Source organism: Salmo salar, chromosome 27 (genome assembly GCF_965601325.2).
Source record: "Salmo salar chromosome 27, fSalSal1, whole genome shotgun sequence".
NCBI lineage: Eukaryota > Metazoa > Chordata > Actinopteri > Salmoniformes > Salmonidae > Salmo > Salmo salar.
This window is the reverse complement of record NC_138317.1, coordinates 13994251-14013666: the sequence shown is the minus strand read 5'-3', so window position 1 is coordinate 14013666 and position 19416 is coordinate 13994251. Positions and strand designations below refer to the sequence as shown.

General features: G+C 45.2%; 1 protein-coding gene across 3 annotated transcripts in view; it reads left to right on the top strand.

Annotated features, from left to right (window-relative positions):
- LOC106588322 (atrial natriuretic peptide receptor 1) overlaps positions 1-19416 on the top strand; it is a 112095-nt gene that overhangs the window by 22801 nt on the left and 69878 nt on the right. For all 3 annotated transcript variants that reach the window (XM_014177183.3, XM_014177184.3, XM_014177182.3), the window contains one exon: positions 18532-18719. In XM_014177183.3, coding sequence (XP_014032658.1) covers positions 18532-18719 — 188 coding nt within the window. The remainder of the gene's footprint in view (positions 1-18531; positions 18720-19416) is intronic.

Sequence of the window (19416 nt, the reverse complement as noted above, 5' to 3'; positions counted from 1 at the left end):
CCTCACCAAAAACGACAGATGGATTCAGCGGAGCTGCAGCTACGTCTAGCCCGACAGGAGGAACAGATCGATGAACTCTGCAACCTCCTTCGCTAGTCCATTCCTGCTTCACCGATATCAGGTGCCACAGCCTCCTCTCGTTCATCCTCCCCTACCAAAAGGTAGTTTGGTATCCCGGCTCCTCTTTCTGCTAATGGGGTCACTCAGTTTGTGGAGGGACTTGTGGACTCAGGGGCCGCAGGAAATTTCATTGACGAACAATTGGCACAACAGTCAAACTAATCCCTGTTAATCCTCCCTTTAGGATTAATGCGCTGGACGGACAACCTCTCGGAACTGGTCTTGTGACACCTCCCAAATTACACACATGTGGCTTCTTTTCCAAGAAACTGTCACCCGCTGAGAGGAACTATGATGTCGGGAACCTAGAGCTTCTCGAAATGAAGCTGGCTATCGAAGAGTGGCGCCACCGTTTAGAGGGAGCTCATCACACATACATTGTCCTTACCGACAACTGCAATTTGGAGTACTTAAGAACTGCCAAGAGGTTCAACCTCAGACAGTCTCGCTGGGCACTCTTCTTTACCCGCTTCAACTTCACCATCACCTATCTGCCCGTCAAGAAAAATGTGAAGGCTGATTCCTTATCCCGCCTATTTGACTCCCCTTCCTCTAACCCAGCTCCCGAGCCCATCCTGGCTCCGTCTTGCATCGTGGGACCCATACAGTGGGAAATACAATCCAAGAGGCCCTAAGACACGACCCAGCACCTGCAGGCAAGACCTACATTCCAGCATCCGTCAGACCCCAACTAATGCAGTGGTGCCATACCTCGCTGAGTTCTTGCCATCTTAGAATCACCCGGACCACGGAGATACTGACACGCAAGTTCTGGTGTTCATCCCTAACAGCAGACTTCCGAGATCACGTTCTCTCCTGTCCCGTCTGTGCATGGGCAAAGAGCCCTCGACAACTACCTACCGGTAAGCTCGAGCCTTTCCCTACACCAAACAGACCATGGTCTCACATCGCCATGGATTTCCTCACGGATCTGGCGGACTCTTCAGGCTTCACGACTATTTTAGTTGTAGTGGACCGGTTCTTCAAGATGTGCCGACTCATCCCCCTTCCGCACTAAACTAATGCCATGGAAATGGCCGAGTGCATGACCCCCCCGACTGGGGGTCTCCATCAGCCTATCCTTCGGATACCATCCCCAAACCAACGGGCAGTTGGAACGTCTGAATCAGGAAATAGGGAAGTACCTTCGTCAACACTGCACCCACCAACCACACAAGTGGAGTCGCTATCTAGCCTGGGCCGAATACGCACAGAACTCCCTGGTGCATTCCTCACTCCATCTCACTCCTTTTCAGTGTGTCCTCGGGTACCAACCCCCCGTGTTACCATGGGAGACCGAGCCCGGAACTGTGCCTACCGTCGATGAGTGGTTTCGAGTGAGCAGGTTTGGGAGACCGCACACCGGCACCTCCATCAAGCATCCCTCTCCCAGAAGCGGTTCGCTGACCAGCGTCGCCGACCTACCCCACTCTTCCATCCTGGGCAATGTGTGTGGCTCTCTATCTGGGACATCCGGCGTCGTGACCCCTGCAAAAGGTTCAGTCCCCGGTTCATTGGTCCCTTCAAATAACACACCGCATCAATCCTGTCACCTACCGTCTCCAGTTGCCCCGCCATTACCAGATCTCCTCATCCTTCCATGTGTCCCTCCTCAAACCTGTGAGGTACAGCCCTCTCCATCCTCCTGTGGCGCACCCCCCCATTTGACGTTGGCGTTGCACCAGCTTATTCCATCCAAGCCCTCGACTCCAAGCGCCTGGGTGGTCGCATCCACTACCTGGTGGATTGGGAGGGGTACGGACCCGAAGAACGGTCCTGGGTCCCCGCTCAGGTCATCCTCGACCCAGCCATGACCCTGGCTTTCCACCGGAACCGTCCTGACCGCCCAGCTCTACGCCCCCTGGAGGAGGTCCCCTGCTCAGCTTTGTAACACAACAAAATGTGAAAAAATCTAATTTTATTGGTCACATACACATGATTAGCAGATGTTAATGCGAATGTAGCAAAATGCTTGTGCTTCTAGTTCCAACAGTGCAGTAATATCTAACAAATCATCTATTCAATTCCCAACAACTACCCCATACACACAAATCTAACAAGTAATCTAACAATTCCTCAACTACCTAATAAACCCAAATCTAAAGGGGTGAATGACAATATGTACATATAAATATATGGATGATCGATGGCCGGGAGGCATAGGCAAGTTGCAGTAGATGGTATAAAATACAGTATATACATGTGATATGAGTAATCTAAGATATGTAAACATTATCAAAGTGGCATTGTTTAAAGTGACTAGTAATCCATTTATTAAAGTGTCCAGTGATTGGGTCTCAATGTGGGAAGCCGCCTCTCTGTGCTAGTGATCGCTGTTCAGCAGTCTGATGGCCTTGAGATAGAAGCTGTTTCTCAATCTCTCGGTCCCAGCTTTGATGCACCTGTACTGACCTCGCCTTCTGCATGATAGCGGTGTGAACAGGCAGTGGCTTGAGTGGTTGTTGTCCTTGATGATGTTTTTGGCCTTCCTGTGACATCGGGTTCTGTAGGTGTCATGGAGGGCAGGTAGTTTGCCCCCAGTGATGCGTTGTGCAGACCGCACCACCCTCTGGAGAGCCTTGCAGTTGACGGCGGTGCAGTTGCGATACCAGGTTGTGATACAGCCCAACAGGATGCTCTCGATTGTGCATCTGTAAAACTTTGTCAGTGTTTTGGATGACAAGCCAAATTTCTTCAGCCTCCTGTGTGAGTGGACCATTTCAGTTTGTCTGTGATGTGTACGCACAGGAACTTAAAATTGTCCACCTTCTCCACTGCTGACCCTTCAATGTGGATAGGGAGGGTGCACCCCTGCTGTTTCCTGAAGTCCACGATCATCTCCTTTGTTTTGTTGATGTTGAGTGAGAGGTTGTTTTCCTGACACCACACTCCGAGTGCCCTCACCTCCTCCCTGTAGGCTGTCTCATCGTTGTTGGTGATCAAGCCCACTATTGTTGTGTCGTCTGGAGGCGTGCATGGCCACGCAGTCGTGGGTGAACAGGAAGTACAGGAGGGGGCTGAGCACACACCCTTGTGTGGCCCCAGTGTTGAGGGTCAGTGAAGTGGAGATGTTGTTTCCTCCCTTCACCACCTGGGGGCGGCCAGTCAGAAAGTCCAGGACCCAGTTGCACAAGGAGGATTTGAGACCCAGGGTCTCAAGCTTGATGATGAGTTTGGAAGGTACTATGGTGTTGAATGCTGAGCTGTAGTCAATAAACAGCATTCTTACATAGGTATTCCTTTTTGTCCAGATGGGATATGGCAGTGTGCAGTGCGATGGCGATTGCGTCATCTGTGGACCTGTTGAGGTGCTTTGCAAACTGAAGTGGGTCTAGGGTGGCCGGTAAGGTGGCGTTGATATGACTAACCTCTCAAAGCACTTCATGATGACAGAAGTGAGTGCTATGGGGCGGTAGTCATTTAGATCAGTTTTCTTTGCCTTCTTGGGTACAGGAACAATGGTAGCCATCTTGAAGTATGTGGGGACAACAGACTGGGATAGGGAGCGATTAAATATGTCCGTTAACCCACCAGCCAGCTGGTCTGCGCAAGCTCTGAGGACGCGGCTAGGGATGCCGTCTGGGCCAGCAGCCTTGCGAGGGTTAACATGTTTAAATGTTTTACTCACGTCAGCCACTGAGAAGGAGAGGGGGGGGGCAGTCTTTGTTAGCGAGCCGCGGTGGTGGCACCGTATTATCATCAAAGCAGACAAAGAAGGTGATTAATTTGTCTGGAAGCGTGACGTCGGTATCCATGACGTGGCTGTTTTTGTTTTTGTAGTCTGTGATTTCCTGTAGACCCTGCCATTGAATTGCGACTCCACCTTGTCCCTGTACCGGCATTTTGCTTGTTTGATTGCCTTGCGGAGGGAATAACTACACTGTTTATATTCAGCCATATCACCAGACCTCTTTCCATGGTTAAATGCGGTGGATCACGCTTTCAGTTTTTCGCGAATGCCGCCATCCATCCACGGTTTCTGGTTAGGGTAGGTTTTAGTAGTCACAGTGGGTACGACATCTCCAATGCACTTATGTATAAACGCACTCACCGAGTCAGCGTATAGATCAATGTCGTTCTCTGAGGCTGAGTGGAACATATTCTAGTCTGTGTGATCAAAACCATCTTGGAGCATGGCTTCCGATTGGTCAGACCAGTGTTGAATGGTTCTCTTCACTGGTACATCCTGTTTGAGTTTCTGCCTATAAACCGGGATGAGCAAGATGGCGTCGTGGTCGGATTTGCCGAAGGGAGGGCGGGGGAGGGCTTTGTATGCATCGCGGAAGTTAGAGTAGCAGTGGACCAGAAGACTGCTCCATCTGCCCCTTCTGCGTCGCCGTTGTTTTCGGTCAGCTGCTGGGATTAGATCCATTGTCCTCGGTGGTGGTCCGAAGAGAGGATCGGCTTCGGGAAAGTCATATTCCTGTTCGTAATCTTGGTAAGTTGACGTTGCTCTTATATCCAATAGTTCTTCCCGGCAGTATGTAATAAGACTTAACATTTCCTGGGGTAACAATGTAAGAAATAATACATAAAAAAACTAAATACTGCATAGCTTCCTAAGAACGCGAAGCAAGGCGACCATCTCTGTCGGCGCCATTTCAAGGGGTGTGAATACTTTCTGAAGGCACTGTATCTCCAATGGGCTATATATGCTATTGGCTTACTGTCAGAATTGGTTGTACGACAACAAAAATGCTGTTAAAAGTACCAATGCATTGACCTCGAACATGCATGGAGATCTATCTACCGAGTGTGCAGGTTTATGGTCTAGCCCAGCACTGCCATTCAGCTTATTATTTGTATTAGACACTATTGATTTAACTATTCAATGATTTCTTGTTTTGGAGAAAGATGGATGTCTAAACCCACTAACCATTTACATAGGCATTCTTTGTATGAATGAAATAAAATGTTGGTTCATTGAATTAAGTACAGTAACTTTTTTGGTCATTGAACATTCCCTGTTTGTCTATTTTTATTTGATTGTCACACTCATTTTGTCTGACGATATTGCAGAGATTTGCAGCTGAAGCTGATGTTTTTTAACATTGGTGTGGGTGTAACAATCCCTGTATGGCTCACCTGAGATGCAACCCCTGTCCACAACAGCACTTCATACCCACAAGCATCGTCCATTCTCCTACCAAAACCATGATCTTGGTTGGGCTAGGAACACAGTACTTTAGTTCTCAGGGCGGGTGACATCACAACATGATGGCTTTGTCTCACTTTGTCTTTCCTTGATTACTCTCGTCCTATCTCCTCATCTGTATTATATTGCAACTGTATTGGAGGAGAAGGTACAAGGTCCCTACCCTCTGACCTCCAGGAGGCAAATCGAGGAAGGATGAATTAATAAATAGCCTAACACTCACGTGTCAACTAGCTCACGTGCTACACACTCACCCTTCTGCTACACCCACTGACCTCCTTTTCTGCGTCAACTTCAGCAGCCAGCAGAGCAGACTGTGTGAACTGAGTCAATCTAGCACCCACAGAATACATTTTGTGAGTACTTAATTATGCTAAATTGACTCAGATCACATTGTCGGCGGCTGAGTTATACTGTTGGTGGGGTAGGAGGTGGTGAAAGCAGTGTGACTGTAGCAGAGGTGAGCTTCAGGTGAGTTCTAGTAGCCACTATGATGTGATGTCATCCCCCTAAGACTTGAAGTAGTGTCTCCTTCTGTCTATCATGAATGTATTTATATTTGAATACCATAAGCATCTCAGCTGCGGGAGGATATCCTCCGGGCAATTTGCTTCCTTCTGCTATACTCGCCTTCCTCCTTCTCCAGGGGTTGGCATGCTAGCTACAATGCAAACTCACATTCAAAGTCCAATGTGACATCAGCAAAGAGACCTACTCCGACTCTGTCATCAGTTAGACAGTCAAGATCATGGATCTAAAAAACGGAAAGGATGCCCATAAACAGAGAATGAGAACATTCTTTATTTTGGAAATCTCTTCCAAAGTATTCCAACGCAAAATAGAGAGATTCTGTAAAGTAAGTGTAGAGGAGGTGAAAAAAACCAAAACATTATTGTTCTATATCAACAATGACAAGCCACCGGGTTCTGACAACTTGGATGGAAAATTATTGAGGATAATCGGGACGATATTGCCATTCCTGCCATATCTTCAATTTTAGCCTACTAGAAAGTACAGTTGAAGTCAGAAGTTCACATACACCTTAGCCAGTTTTTCACAATTCCTGACATTTAATCCTAGTAAATATTCCCTGTCTTAGGTCAGTTAAGATCACCTGTTACGTTCGTCAATGGAAGGATCGGACCAAGGTGCAGCGTGGTAGGCGTACATTTAAATTTTATTAAATGAACACTGAAACAAAACAAATACAACCGAACCGTACCGTTCAGTAGGGCTACACAGCACAGTACCAAAAACAAGATCCCACAAACTAAAGGTGGGAAAAGGCTGCCTAAGTATGATCCCCAATCAGAGACAATGATAGACAGCTGCCTCTGATTGGGAACCATACCCGGCCAACAAAGAAATAGAAAACATAGATTGCCCACCCTAGTCACACCTTGACCTAACCAAATACAGAATAAAAGGGATCTCTAAGGTCAGGGCGTGACATAACCACTTCATTTTAAGAATGTGAAATGTCAGAATAATAGTAGAGAATGATTTATTTCAGATTTTATTTCTTTCATCACATTCCCAGTGGGTCAGAAGTTTACATACACTCAATTAGTATTTGGTAGCATTGCCTTTAAATTGTTTAACAAACGTTTCGGGTAGCCTTCCACAAGCTTCCCACAATAAGTTGGGGGAATTTTGGCCCATTCCTCCTGACAGAGCTGGTGTAACTGAGTCAGGTTTGTAGGCCTCCTTGCTCGCACACATTTTTCAGTTCTGCCCACAAATTTTCTATAGGATTGAGATCAAGACTTTGTGATGGCCACTCCAATACCTTGACTTTGTTGTCCTTAAGCCATTTTGCCACAACTTTGGAAGTATGCTTGGGGTTGTCCATTTGGAAGACCCATTTGCGACCAAGCTTTAACTTCCTGACTGATGTCTTGAGATGTAGCTTCAATATATCCACATAATTTTCCTTTCTCATGATGCCATCTATTTTGTGAAGAGCACCAGTCCTTCCTGCAGCAAAGCACCCCCACAACATGATGCTGCCACCCCCGTGCTTCACATTTGGGATGGTGTTCTTCGGCTTGCAAGCCCCCCACTTTTTCCTTCAAACATAACGATGGTCATTATGGCCAAACAGTTCTATTTTTGTTTCATCAGACCACAGGACATTTCTCCAAAAAGTACGATCTTTGTCCCCATGTGCAGTTGCAAACCGTAGTCTGGCTTTTTTATGGCGGTTTTGGAGCAGTGGCTTCTTCCTTGCTGAGCGGCCTTTCAGGATATGTCGATATAGAACTCGTTTTACTGTGGATATAGATACCTTTTTACCTGTTTCCTCCAGCACCTTCACAAGGTTCTTTGCTGTTGTTCTGGCATTGATTTGCACTTTTCGCACCAAAGTACGTTCATCTCTAGGAGACAGACCTGAGCGGTACAACGGCTGCGTGATCCCATGGTGTTTATACTTGCATAGTATTGTTTGTACAGATGAACATGGTACCTTCAGGCGTTTGGAAATTGCTCTCAAGGACGAACCAGAGGTCTTGGCTGATTTCTTTTGATTTTCCCATGATGTCAAGCAGAGGCACTGAGTTTGAAGGTAGGCCTTGAAATACATCAACAGGTACACCTCCAATTGACTCAAATGATGTCAATTAGCCTATCAGAAGCTTCTAAAGCCATGACATCATTTTCTGGAATTTTCCAAGCTGTTTAAAGGCACAGTCAACTTAGTGTATGTAAACTTCTGACCCACTGGAATTGTGACGCAGTGAATTATAAGTGAAATAATCTGTGTGTAAACAATTGTTGGAAAAATTACTTGTGTCATGCACAAGGTAGATGTCCTAACCGACCTGCCAAAACTATAGTTTGTTAACAAGAAATTTGTGGAGTGGTTGATAAACGAGTTCTAATGACTCCAACCTAAGTGTATGTAAACTTCCGACTTCAACTGTATGTGCCCTCAGGCCTGGAGGGAAGCAAAAGTCATTCTGCTACCTAAGAATAGTAAAGCTGTTACATGCCTCCTTAGAGGAGGGAGGTGCAGAAATCAGGAGCAGGAGAGCAAGGATGTCCCAGTCGTTTATTAAGGAGTTCCAACTCAACAACAACATGGGGGGAAACACGCCCAAACGAAGTCGCCACACAGGGAAGTAAACGCAACACACGGAGGAGAAACCTCTACTCCTAAACACATACCAAAACGGTACAACTACCGTGAGAAAAGAAAACCCTGTGGTGCAGACACGCACCCCTAACAGAGTAACCACAGCAAACAATCCCACACAAAGACTAGCAGGCAGCGGAGGTAAATAAACCCACAGAAATAAACTAATAGGACACAGGTGTGAACAAAACAGACAGACACAAGCGAAAAGGAAAAATGGATCAGTGGCAGCTAGTTGGCCGGCGACGACGACCGCCGAGCACCGCCCGAACAGGGAGAGGAGCCACCTTTGGTGGAAGTCATGACAAAAGCCGCCTTTACTGGCTCAAATAGCGGACCAATCAGCCAGTACCCAACCCTTAGTAAACTTTTGTAAAAAATGTTTGACCAGATACAATTCTATTTTACAGTAAACAAATTGACAACAGGCTTTCAGCACGCTTATAGGGAAGGACATTCAAGTAAAGCCAGTGTGTCTATGTATACGGATGACTCAACACTATACATGTCAGCTACTATAGTGACTGAAATGACAGCAACACTTAACAAAGAGCTGCAGTTACAAAGAGCTGCAGTTAGTTTCAGAATGGGTGGCAAGGAATAAGTTAGTCCTAAATATTTCAAAAACAAAAAGCATTGTATTTGGGACAAGTCATTCACTAAATGCTAAACCTCAACTAAATCTTGTAATGAATAATGTGGAAATTGAGCAAGTTGAGGTGACTAAACTGCTTGGAGTAACCCTGGATTGTAAACTGTTGTAGTCAAAGCTTATTGATAGCTAAGACAATAGCTAAGATGGGGAGCAGTCTGTCCATAATAAAGTGGTGCTCTGCCTTCTTAACAGCTCTATCAACAAGGAAGGTCCTACAGGCCCCTGTTTTGTTACACTTGGACTACTGTTCAGTCGTGTGGTCAGGTGATACAAAGAGGGACTTAGGAAAATTGCAATTGCTCAGAACAGGGCAGCACGGCTGGCCCCTGGATGTACACAGAGAGCTAACATGAATAATATGGATGTCAATCTCTCCTGGCTCAAAGTGGAGGAGAGATTGACTTCATCACTACTTGTATTTGTGAGAGGTATTGACATGTTGAATGCACTGAGCTGTCTGTTTGAACTACTGGCACACAGCTCAGACACCCATGCATACCCCACAAGACATGGTACCAGAGGTCTCTTCACAGTCCCCAAGTCCAGAACAGACTATGGGAGGTGCACAGTACTACATAGAGCCATGACTACATGGAACTCTATTCCACATCAAGTAACTGATGCAAGCAGTAGAATCAGATGAAAAAAACTGATAAAAATGAACCTTATGGAACAGCGGGGATTGTAAAGAGACACAAACACAAGCACAGACACATTCATACAGACACACAATAACATACGCACTATACGCACTAAACACACACATGTACACCTGGATTGTGTGTTGTAGATATGTGGTAGTAGAATAGTGGCCTGTTTTGAATGTATTGTAATGTTTTTAAATGGTTGTAAACTGCCTTAATTTTGCTGGACACCAGGAAGAGTGGGGATCCATAATAAATACAAATACAGAATATGTGATAGTATATAAATGTAAGTAAGGTTTGAAATTATTATGTTTTAGTCAAATAGTATATATGTTTGGGCTACTTGAGGTCAATTTGCAGTCTACAAATGATTTGTAATTATGTTCTGGCCTCCTGACCATCCACTCCAGAAAATATTGTCCCGCGGCTGAATCTAGTTGATGATCCCTGGCCTATGATATTAGTTAGAGCACATAAAGATGTATATCATTTATATAAAAAAAGAGGAAATTCTGGACTCCTATGCTATATATACAAAAGTCTGTGGACAACCCTTCAAATGAGTGGATTTGACTATTTCAGCCACACCTGTTGCTGACAGGTATATAAAATCGATCGCAGAGACAAACATTGGCAGTAGAATGGCCTTACTGAAGAGCTCAGTGACTTTCAACGTGGCACCGTCATAGGATGCCACCTTTCCAATAAGTCAGTTCGCCAGCTGTCCGTCTACTGTAAGAGCTGCCCGTCAACTGTACGTGCTGTTATTGTGACATGGAAACGTCTAGGAGCAACAACTGCTCAGCCGCGAAGTGGTAGGCCACACAAGCTCATAGAACAGGACCGCCGAGTGCTGAAACGTGTAGCATGTAAAAATTGTCTGTCCTTGGTTGCAACACTCACTACCGAGTTCCAAACTACCTCTGGAAGCAAAGTCAGCACAAGAACTGTTCGTCGGGAGCTTCATGAAATGGATTTTCATGGCCGAGCAGCCGCACACAAGTCTAAGAACAACATGCCCATTGCCAAGCATCAGCTGGGGTGGTATAAAGCTCGCCGCCATTGGACTCTGGAGCAGTGGAAATGCGTTCTCTGGAGTGATGAATCACGCTTCACCATCTGGCAGTCCAACGGACGAATCTAGGTTTAGGGGATGCCAGGAGAACACTACTTGGCATAGTGCCAACTGTAAAGTTTGGTGGAGGAGGAATAATGGTTTGGGGCTGTTTTTTATGGTTCGGGCTGGGCTCCATAGTTCCAGTGAGGGGGAAATCTTAAAGCTACAGCATACAATGACATTCTAAACGATTCTGTGCTTCCAACTTTGTGGCAACAGTTTAGGGCGAGACCCAAATGCAGACACAGGAGGCAGATGGTTGAGGGGTAGGAAAAAGGCAGGTCGGGGACAGGCGAGAGTTCATAAACCAGGTCAGAGGCCAAACAGTACTAGGCAATAGGCAGGCACGAGGTCAGAACAGGCAGAGTGGTCAGGCATGCGGATACGGCGTCAGGACAGGCAAGGGTGAAAACCAGGAGGGCTAGGAAAAAACAGAGACTGGGGAAAATAGGAGCTAGAAAAAACGCAGGTTGACTTGGCAAAACAAGACGAACTGGCACAGAGAGACAGGAAACACAGGGATAAATACACCGGGGACTAATGGGGAAATATGTGACACCTGTAGGTGGGTGGAGACAATAACAAAGACATGTGAAACAGATCAGGGCGTGACACCTTTCCTGTTTCAGCATGACAATGCCCCCGTGCACAAAGCAAGGTCCATACAGAAATGATTTGTCGAGATCGGTTTGGAAGAACTTGACTGGCCTGCACAGAGCCCTGACCTCAACCCCATCGAACACTTTTGGGATGAATTGGAACGCCAACTGCGAGCCAGGCCTTATCGCCAAACATCAGTGCCCGACCTCACTAATGCTTGTGGCTGAATGGAAGCAAGTCCCTGCAGCAATGTTCCAACATCTAGTGGAAAGCCTTCCCAGAACAGTGGAGGCTGTTATAGCAACAAAGAGGGGACCAACTTATGATTTTGGAATGAGATGTTTGACGAGCAGGTGCCCACATACTTCTGGTCAAGTAGAGTATTTCAACAGTAAAATAAGCAACTTTAGTCTAATTGTCAACCCAAAATCCATGACTATCACTGCACTATCACTGACTATCACTGCACATTAAAATGTATTGTACCATGCATTCCTGCTTGGATGTGTTAGATGAAACCAAGTTGAAGCCAACATTCAATGTTTTCTTGCTCTTAACAACCGCACATGGTTTTACCGCAACAAGCGCTACAGACTAGTGCAACACTATTCAATTGAAATGGTGGTAAACAAATGAAAGTGGCTACATCTCTGATCAGAAATGAAATCAGAAATGAAATGAAATAAATACAGTACCAGTCAAGAGTTCGGACACACCTACTCATTCAAGTTTTTTTGTTTTTGTTTTACTATTTTCTACATTGTAGAGTAATAGTGTAGACATCAAAACTATGCAATAACACATATGGAACCATGTAGTAACCAAAAAAGTGTTGAACAAATCAAAATATGTTTTATATTTTAGATTCTTAAAAGTAGCCACCCTTTGCCTTGATGGTTGCTTTGCATTCTCTCAACCAGCTTCATGAGGTTGTCACCTGGAATGCTTTTCCAATAGTCTTGAAAGAGTTCCCACATATGCTGAGCACTTGTTGGCTGCTTTTCCGTCACTATTCGGTCCAACTCATCCCAAACCATCTCAATTGGGTTGAGGTCTGGTGATTGTGGAAGCAAGGTCATCTAATGCAGCACTCCATCACTCTCCTTCTTGGTCAAATAGCCCTTACACAGCCTGGAGGTGTGTTTCGGGTCATTGTCCTGTTGAAAAACGAATTATAGTCTCACTAAGCGCAAACCAGATTGGCTAGTGTACCACTGCAAAATGCTGTGGTAGCCATGCTGGTTAAGTGTGCCTTGAATTCAAAATGAATCACCAGCAAAGCACCCCCACACCATCACACCTCCTCTTCCATGCTTCACGGTGGGAACCACACATGCCAAGATCCTACATTCACCTTCTCTGCATCTCACAAAGACATGGCGGTTGGAACCAAAAATCTCAAATTTGAACTCATCAGACCAAAGGACAGATTTCCATCGGTCTAATGTCCTTTGCTCTTGTTTCTTGGCCAAAGCAAGTCTCTTCTTCTTATTGGTGTCCTTTAGTAGTGGTTTCTTTGCAGCAATTTGACCATGAAGGCCTGATTCACGCAGTCTCTGAGCAGTTGATGTTGAGATGTATCTGTTACTTGAACTCTGTGAAGCATATATTTGGGATGCAATTTCTGAGACTGATAACTCTAATCAAATCAAAATCAAATCAAATTTATTTTTATATAGCCCTTCGTACATCAGCTGATATTCTCAAAGTGCTGTACAGAAACCCAGCCTAAAACCCCAAACAGCAAGCAAAGCATGTGAAAGAAGCACGGTGGCTAGGAAAAACTCCCTAGGAAAAACTCCCTAGAAAGGCCAAAAACCTAGGAAGAAACCTAGAGAGGAACCAGGCTATGAGGGGTGGCCAGTCCTCTTCTGGCTGTGCAGGGTGGATATTATAACAGAACATGGTCAAAATGTTAAAATGTTAAAATGTTCATAAATGACCAGCATGGTCAAATAATAATAATCATAGTAGTTGTCGAGGGTGCAACAAGCACGTCCGGTGAACAGGTCAGGGTTCCATAGCCGCAGGCAGAACAGTTGAAACTGGAGCAGCAGCACGGCCAGGTGGACTGGGGACAGCAAGGAGTCATCATACCAGGTAGTCCTGAGGCATGGTCTTAGGGCTCAGGTCCTCCGAGAGAAAGACAGAAAGAGAGAAAGAGAGAATTAGAGAGAGCATATTTAAATACACACAGGACACCGGATAAGACAAGAGAAATACTCCAGATGTAACAGACTGACCCTAGCCCCCCGACACATAAACTACTGCAGCATAAATACTGGAGGCTGAGACAGGAGGGATCAGAAGACACTGTGGCCCCATCCGATGATACCCCCGGACAGGGCCAAACAGGCAGGATATAACCCCACCCACTTTGCCAAAGCACAGCCCCCACACCACTAGAGGGATGTCTCCAACCACCAACTTACCGTCCTAAGACAAGGCCGAGTATAGCCCACAACGATCTCCGCCATGGCACAACCCAAGGGGGGGGCGCCAACCCAGACAGGAAGACCACGTCAGTGACTCAACCCACTCAAGTGACGCACCCCTCCCATGGACGGCATGGAAGAACACCAGTAGGCCAGTGACTCAGCCCCTGTAAAAGGGTTAGAGGCAGAGAATCCCAGTGGAAAGAGGGGAACCGGCAAGGCAGAGACAGCAAGGGCGGTTCGTTGCTCCAGCCTTTCCGTTCACCTTCACACTCCTGGGCCAGACTATACTTAATCATAGGACCTACTGAAGAGATAAGTCTTCAGTAAAGACTTAAAGGTTGAGACTGAGTCTGCGTCTCTCACATTGGTAGGCAGACCATTCCATAAAAATGGAGCTCTATAGGAGAAAGCCCTACCTCCAGCCGTTTGCTTAGAAATTCTAGGGACAATTAGGAGGCCTGCGTCTTGTGACCGTAGCGTACGTGTAGGTATGTACGGCAGGACCAAATCGGAAAGATAGGTAGGAGCAAGCCCATGTAATGCTTTGTAGGTTAGCAGTAAAACCTTGAAATCAGCCCTTGCCTTAACAGGAAGCCAGTGTAGGGAGGCTAGCACTGGAGTAATATGAATATGAACTTATCCTCTGCAGCAGAGGTAACTCTGGGTCTTCCTTTCCTTTCCTGTGGCGGTCCTCATGAGACCCAGTTTCATCATACCGATTGAAGAAACTGCGACTGCACTTGAAGAAACTTTCAAAGTTCTTGAAATGTTCCGTATTGACTGACCTTGATGTCTTAAAGTAATGATGGACTGTCATTTCTCTTTGCTTATTTGAGCCGTTCTTTCCATAATATGGACTTTGTCTTTTACCAAATAGGGCTATCTTCTGTATACCACCCCCCACCTTTTCACAACACAACTGATTGGCTCAAATGCATTAAGAAGGAAATAAATTCCACAAATTAACTTTTAACAAGGCACACCTGTTCATTGAAATACATTCCAGTTGACTACCTCATGAATGCTGTGAGAATGCTATTCACTGACTATAGCTCAGTGTTCAACACCATAGTGCCCTCAAAGCTAATCACTAAGCTAAGGATCCTAGGACTAAACACCTCCCTCTGCAACTGGATCCTGGACTTCCTGACGGGCCGCTCCCAGGTGGTAAGGGTAGGTAACAATACATCTGCCACTCTGACCCTCAGGGGTACGTGCTCAGTCCCCTCCTGTACTCCCTGTTCACCCACGAGTGCATGGCCAGGCACAACTGCAACACCATCATTAAGTTTGCTAACAACACAACAGTGGTAGGCCTGATCACTGACAATGATGAGACAGCCTATAGGGAGGAGGTCAGAGACCTGGCCGGGTGGTGCCAGAGTAACAACCTATCCCTCAATGCAATCAAGACAAAGGAGATGATTGTGGACTACAGGAAAAGGAGGACCGAGCACGCCCCCATTCTCATCGGTGGGGCTGTAGTGGAGCAGGTTGAGAGCTTCAAGTTTCTTGGTGTCCACATCACCAACAAACTAGAATAGTCCAAACACACCAAGACAGTCGTGAAAAGGGCACGACAAAGCCTATTCACCCTCAGGAAACTAAAAAGATTTGGCATGGGTCCTCAGATCCTCAAAAGGTTCTACAGCTGCAACATTGAGAGCATCCTGACTGGTTGCATCACTGCCTGGTTGGTACGGCAACTGCTCAGCCTTCGACCACAAGGCACTACGGAGGGTAGTGCCAACGGCCCAGTACTTCATTGGGGCTAAGCTGCCAGCCATCCAGGACCTCTATACCAGGCGGTACCACAGCAAGGCCCTAAAAATTGTCAAAGACTCCAGCCACCCCAGTCATAGACTGTTCTCTCTGCTAGCGCATGGAAAGCGGTACCAGAGCGCCAAGTCTAGCACCAAAAGGCTTCTCAACAGCTTTTACCCCCAAGTCATAAGACTCCTGAACAGCTAATCAAATGGCTACCCGGACTATGCATTGTGTCCCCCTCAACCCAACCCAGCCCCCTCCCCCTTGCCAACCCTTCTTTTACGCTGCTGATATTCTATGTTCATGATCTATGCATAGTCACTTTAACTATACTACCTCAAATAGCCCGACTAACCGGTGCACCGACATAAGGAACGAAGAGCTTCGGGAATCCATCTGTTTAATAATCAATTATATAGCTTCGGTTAAAAAGAACATTATTACAATATTTTTTTTCACTGGCACAAGCGGGCATCTGACAGGGATGGTCAACTGGCCCGGAGGGTTTCCAAAACCTCCCCGGGCCAGCGGGCAGCCCTGTATGTTGAGCCCTGAATGACTTTATCAGATGATTACTCATGATTTGGATCCAACCAAATCATGGGCTGGTGCCACCAACTGTAAAAGTTAGTGACACCCGGGGAAAATGTTAGTCTGGAGCCCTGGTCAGATGCTCATTAAAAAAGGGCACCCCTCTTTCTTTTTTAACATTGGCCTATTTATTTTCAGCAACAGCACACTAGTCACTCATTGTAAGCTAGTTAGTGCCAGTGACTTCTAGTAGGCTACTAACTAGAGCGGAAATGAGTGACATCGGGAAAACGGGCTATCAGCTGATCATATCGAAATAATAATGATGTAAATCTGCTAGTTAGCTTTGCTGTCAAAATAAGCTATTTCTTACTTGATTTGAGTTTGTTCTGTTGACATCTGCTTCTTACTAACAAACTTGAATTCCCCTTTTCTCCGTCTATAGCAGTGAGACAGACATGACAGGTCCAACTCAATGTAACCTACCTGTATTCAAACGTTTAGCCCATAACCAGCAAGGCTCACTGCATGCAGAAGTCAGGCATGATGGAGGGGGTATTTGCCAAGATTCAAGACACATTTAATTAGCTAGTTTGATGTGCAATTCGTTACATTTAAATATATATATTTAAAAGTGACAAAATGAAAACAAAAGCCACCAAGCTGATAGGAGGCCAAAAGGGCACTTTCTCATAGATTTCATTTGATATATTAGGACCCCCATTAGCCGACACCATTGGCGACAGCTGGTCTTACTGGGGTCCGACACATAACGAAAAAGACATTACACACAAAATACTTTAACATGTAGTGTGTTTGTGTGTGTTTTTGCGCAACTATCAGTTCCACATACATGTCAGTACATACACACAACAAATAAGTCACATGAGGGGGAGGAGTTGTGCCGTGAGGTGTTACTTTGTTTGTTTTTTGAAACTGTTTGCTTTTCACTTGCGCTATATAAGATGGAAGGGAGTTTCCTGCACTCATGGCTCTGTATAATACTGTACGTTTCCTTGAATTTGTTCTGGACCTGGGGACTGTGAAAAGACCCCTGGTGGCATGTCTGCTGGGGTAAGTGTGTGTGTCAGTGTTGTGTGTAAGTTGACTCTGTAAACAATTTGTAATGTCCAACACTTGAATGTTTCTAATCAAAACAAGAAGTGACGCAATCGGTCTTTCCTCAACTCTTAGCCGAGAGAGAATGGCTTGCATAGTATTAATATTAGCCCAATTAAGAGCAAGAGGTGCGGCTCTGTTCTGGGCCAGATGCAGCTTAACTAGATCTTTATTTGCAGCACTTGACCATATGACTTAACAATAATCAAGATAAGATAAACTAGAGCATGCAGGACTTGCTTTGTGGAGTGTGGTGTCAAAAAAAAGCAGAGCATCTCTTTATTACATGATGTCTAGACCGGGCACGCACGCGCGTGCCTCCGCATGTTGATTTTGTACATCCACTCCAGACGCGATCAGGACACGCAGGTTGAAATATCAAAACAAACTCTGAACCAACTGTATTAATTTGGGGACAGGTCAAAACACATTAAACATTCATTGACATTTAGGTAGCTAGCTTTCTGTTGTTAGCTAATTTGTCCTAGGATATAAACATTTGGTTGTTATTTTACCTGAAATGCACAAGGTCCTTTTTTCTGGAACTTTGTAGAATTTTGATAAAAGGTTGCACTTGAGCTCAATTTCAAGTCTCATAGCAAAGGGTCTGAATATGGTATTTCTGTAAAAAAATTTGTTATAAATTTGCTAACATTTCCAAGAACCTGTTTTGTCATTAAGGTGTATTGTGCGTAGATTGATGAGATGTTTCTTTTTTAATCCATTTCAGAATAAGGCTGAAAAGTAACAAAATGTGGAAAAATTAAAGGCATCTGAATAATTTCTGAACGCACTGTATAGTATGTTTCACAAAATCCTAACATATAATAGAAATTGTAATTCGTAACATATAGGAAATGGGCGATGGACATCCACAAATGTATGCATATGATACGAAACGTAACGTATACTAAATGTAGTGTTTTGGATTTACGTACAGAATATGAAATGCTCTGAGAACAGGTTGCAGTGCAGTGGTTGTTAGTCTTTCACCTATGTCCTTTTTCCTCAATGTTGCACCTGCATTGCCCATTAACAGTACTAGCCAATTCCCCTTATTGTTTTCTGTCCACCCTCTGTAGGGTCACTCAAACAGTAGCACATTGGTAAATTCCACTGTGGTACACAAACAGTAGCACATTGGTAAATTACACTGTGGCACACAAACAGTAGCATACAGTGGTACATTCCACTGATATACTATACATGTCATTGATACATTCTTCTTCCTCTACTTTTTCTTCAGTGGTGTACATGTGCTGCTCATGGGACACTTTCCGGAGGCTGATGGTACAGTTCTGGAGGGAGGGCCTGCCCCCGGAGGACTATGCCTTCTTCTTCATCGACCTGTTCGGCCACAGCCTGAGGAAGCGGCCCGCTAGGCCCTGGTACAGAGGAGACGCAGACGACCACGCCGCCAAAAAGGCCTTCAGGGTGAGAGGGGGATGACAGAGAGGAATGAGGGAGATCTGTAGGAACGAAGGGAGGGAGAGAATGAGTAAGGGGTATGGGAGAGGGATTTAGTGGGGACTGCGTCTTTGGGTCTGGGAAAAGCGCAATAAAAATCAGATTTATTATTATGCTGTAGTTATGAGTAATATACGACTGGTAGGAAGGAGGGATGAGAGTTTTTTTTTTTACCAGGTAGCCTAAAAAAGAGGAATGGAGGGAGGATAGAATGAGTAGAGGATATAGGAGAGGGATTTAGTGGGGTACTGTAGTTATGAGTGATATTACGATCGGAGGGAGGGTAAATGAGTGATGATTGAGCAAGAGATAAGAAAAAAAGGCTTAAATCATGCAGCTGTATCGGTAGGTAATAAGAGGTTCATGTTACATTATTTTGATGAGGTTGTGAAACAGGAAGTTTCATCGGAATTTCAAGGAAATCGCATTAACCCGGTGAAAAATTGGAGTGTTTGCCAAAGAATTGCAAGGTTTTTCTGTTATATACAGTGCATTATGAAAGTATTCATACCCCTTGACTTTTTCCACATTTTCTTGTGTTACAGCCTGAATTTTAAATGGATTAAATATACTGTACCAGTCAAAAGTTTAGACACACCTACTCATTCAAGGGTTTTTCTTTATTTTACTATTTTCTGCATTGTAGAGTAATAGTGAAGACATC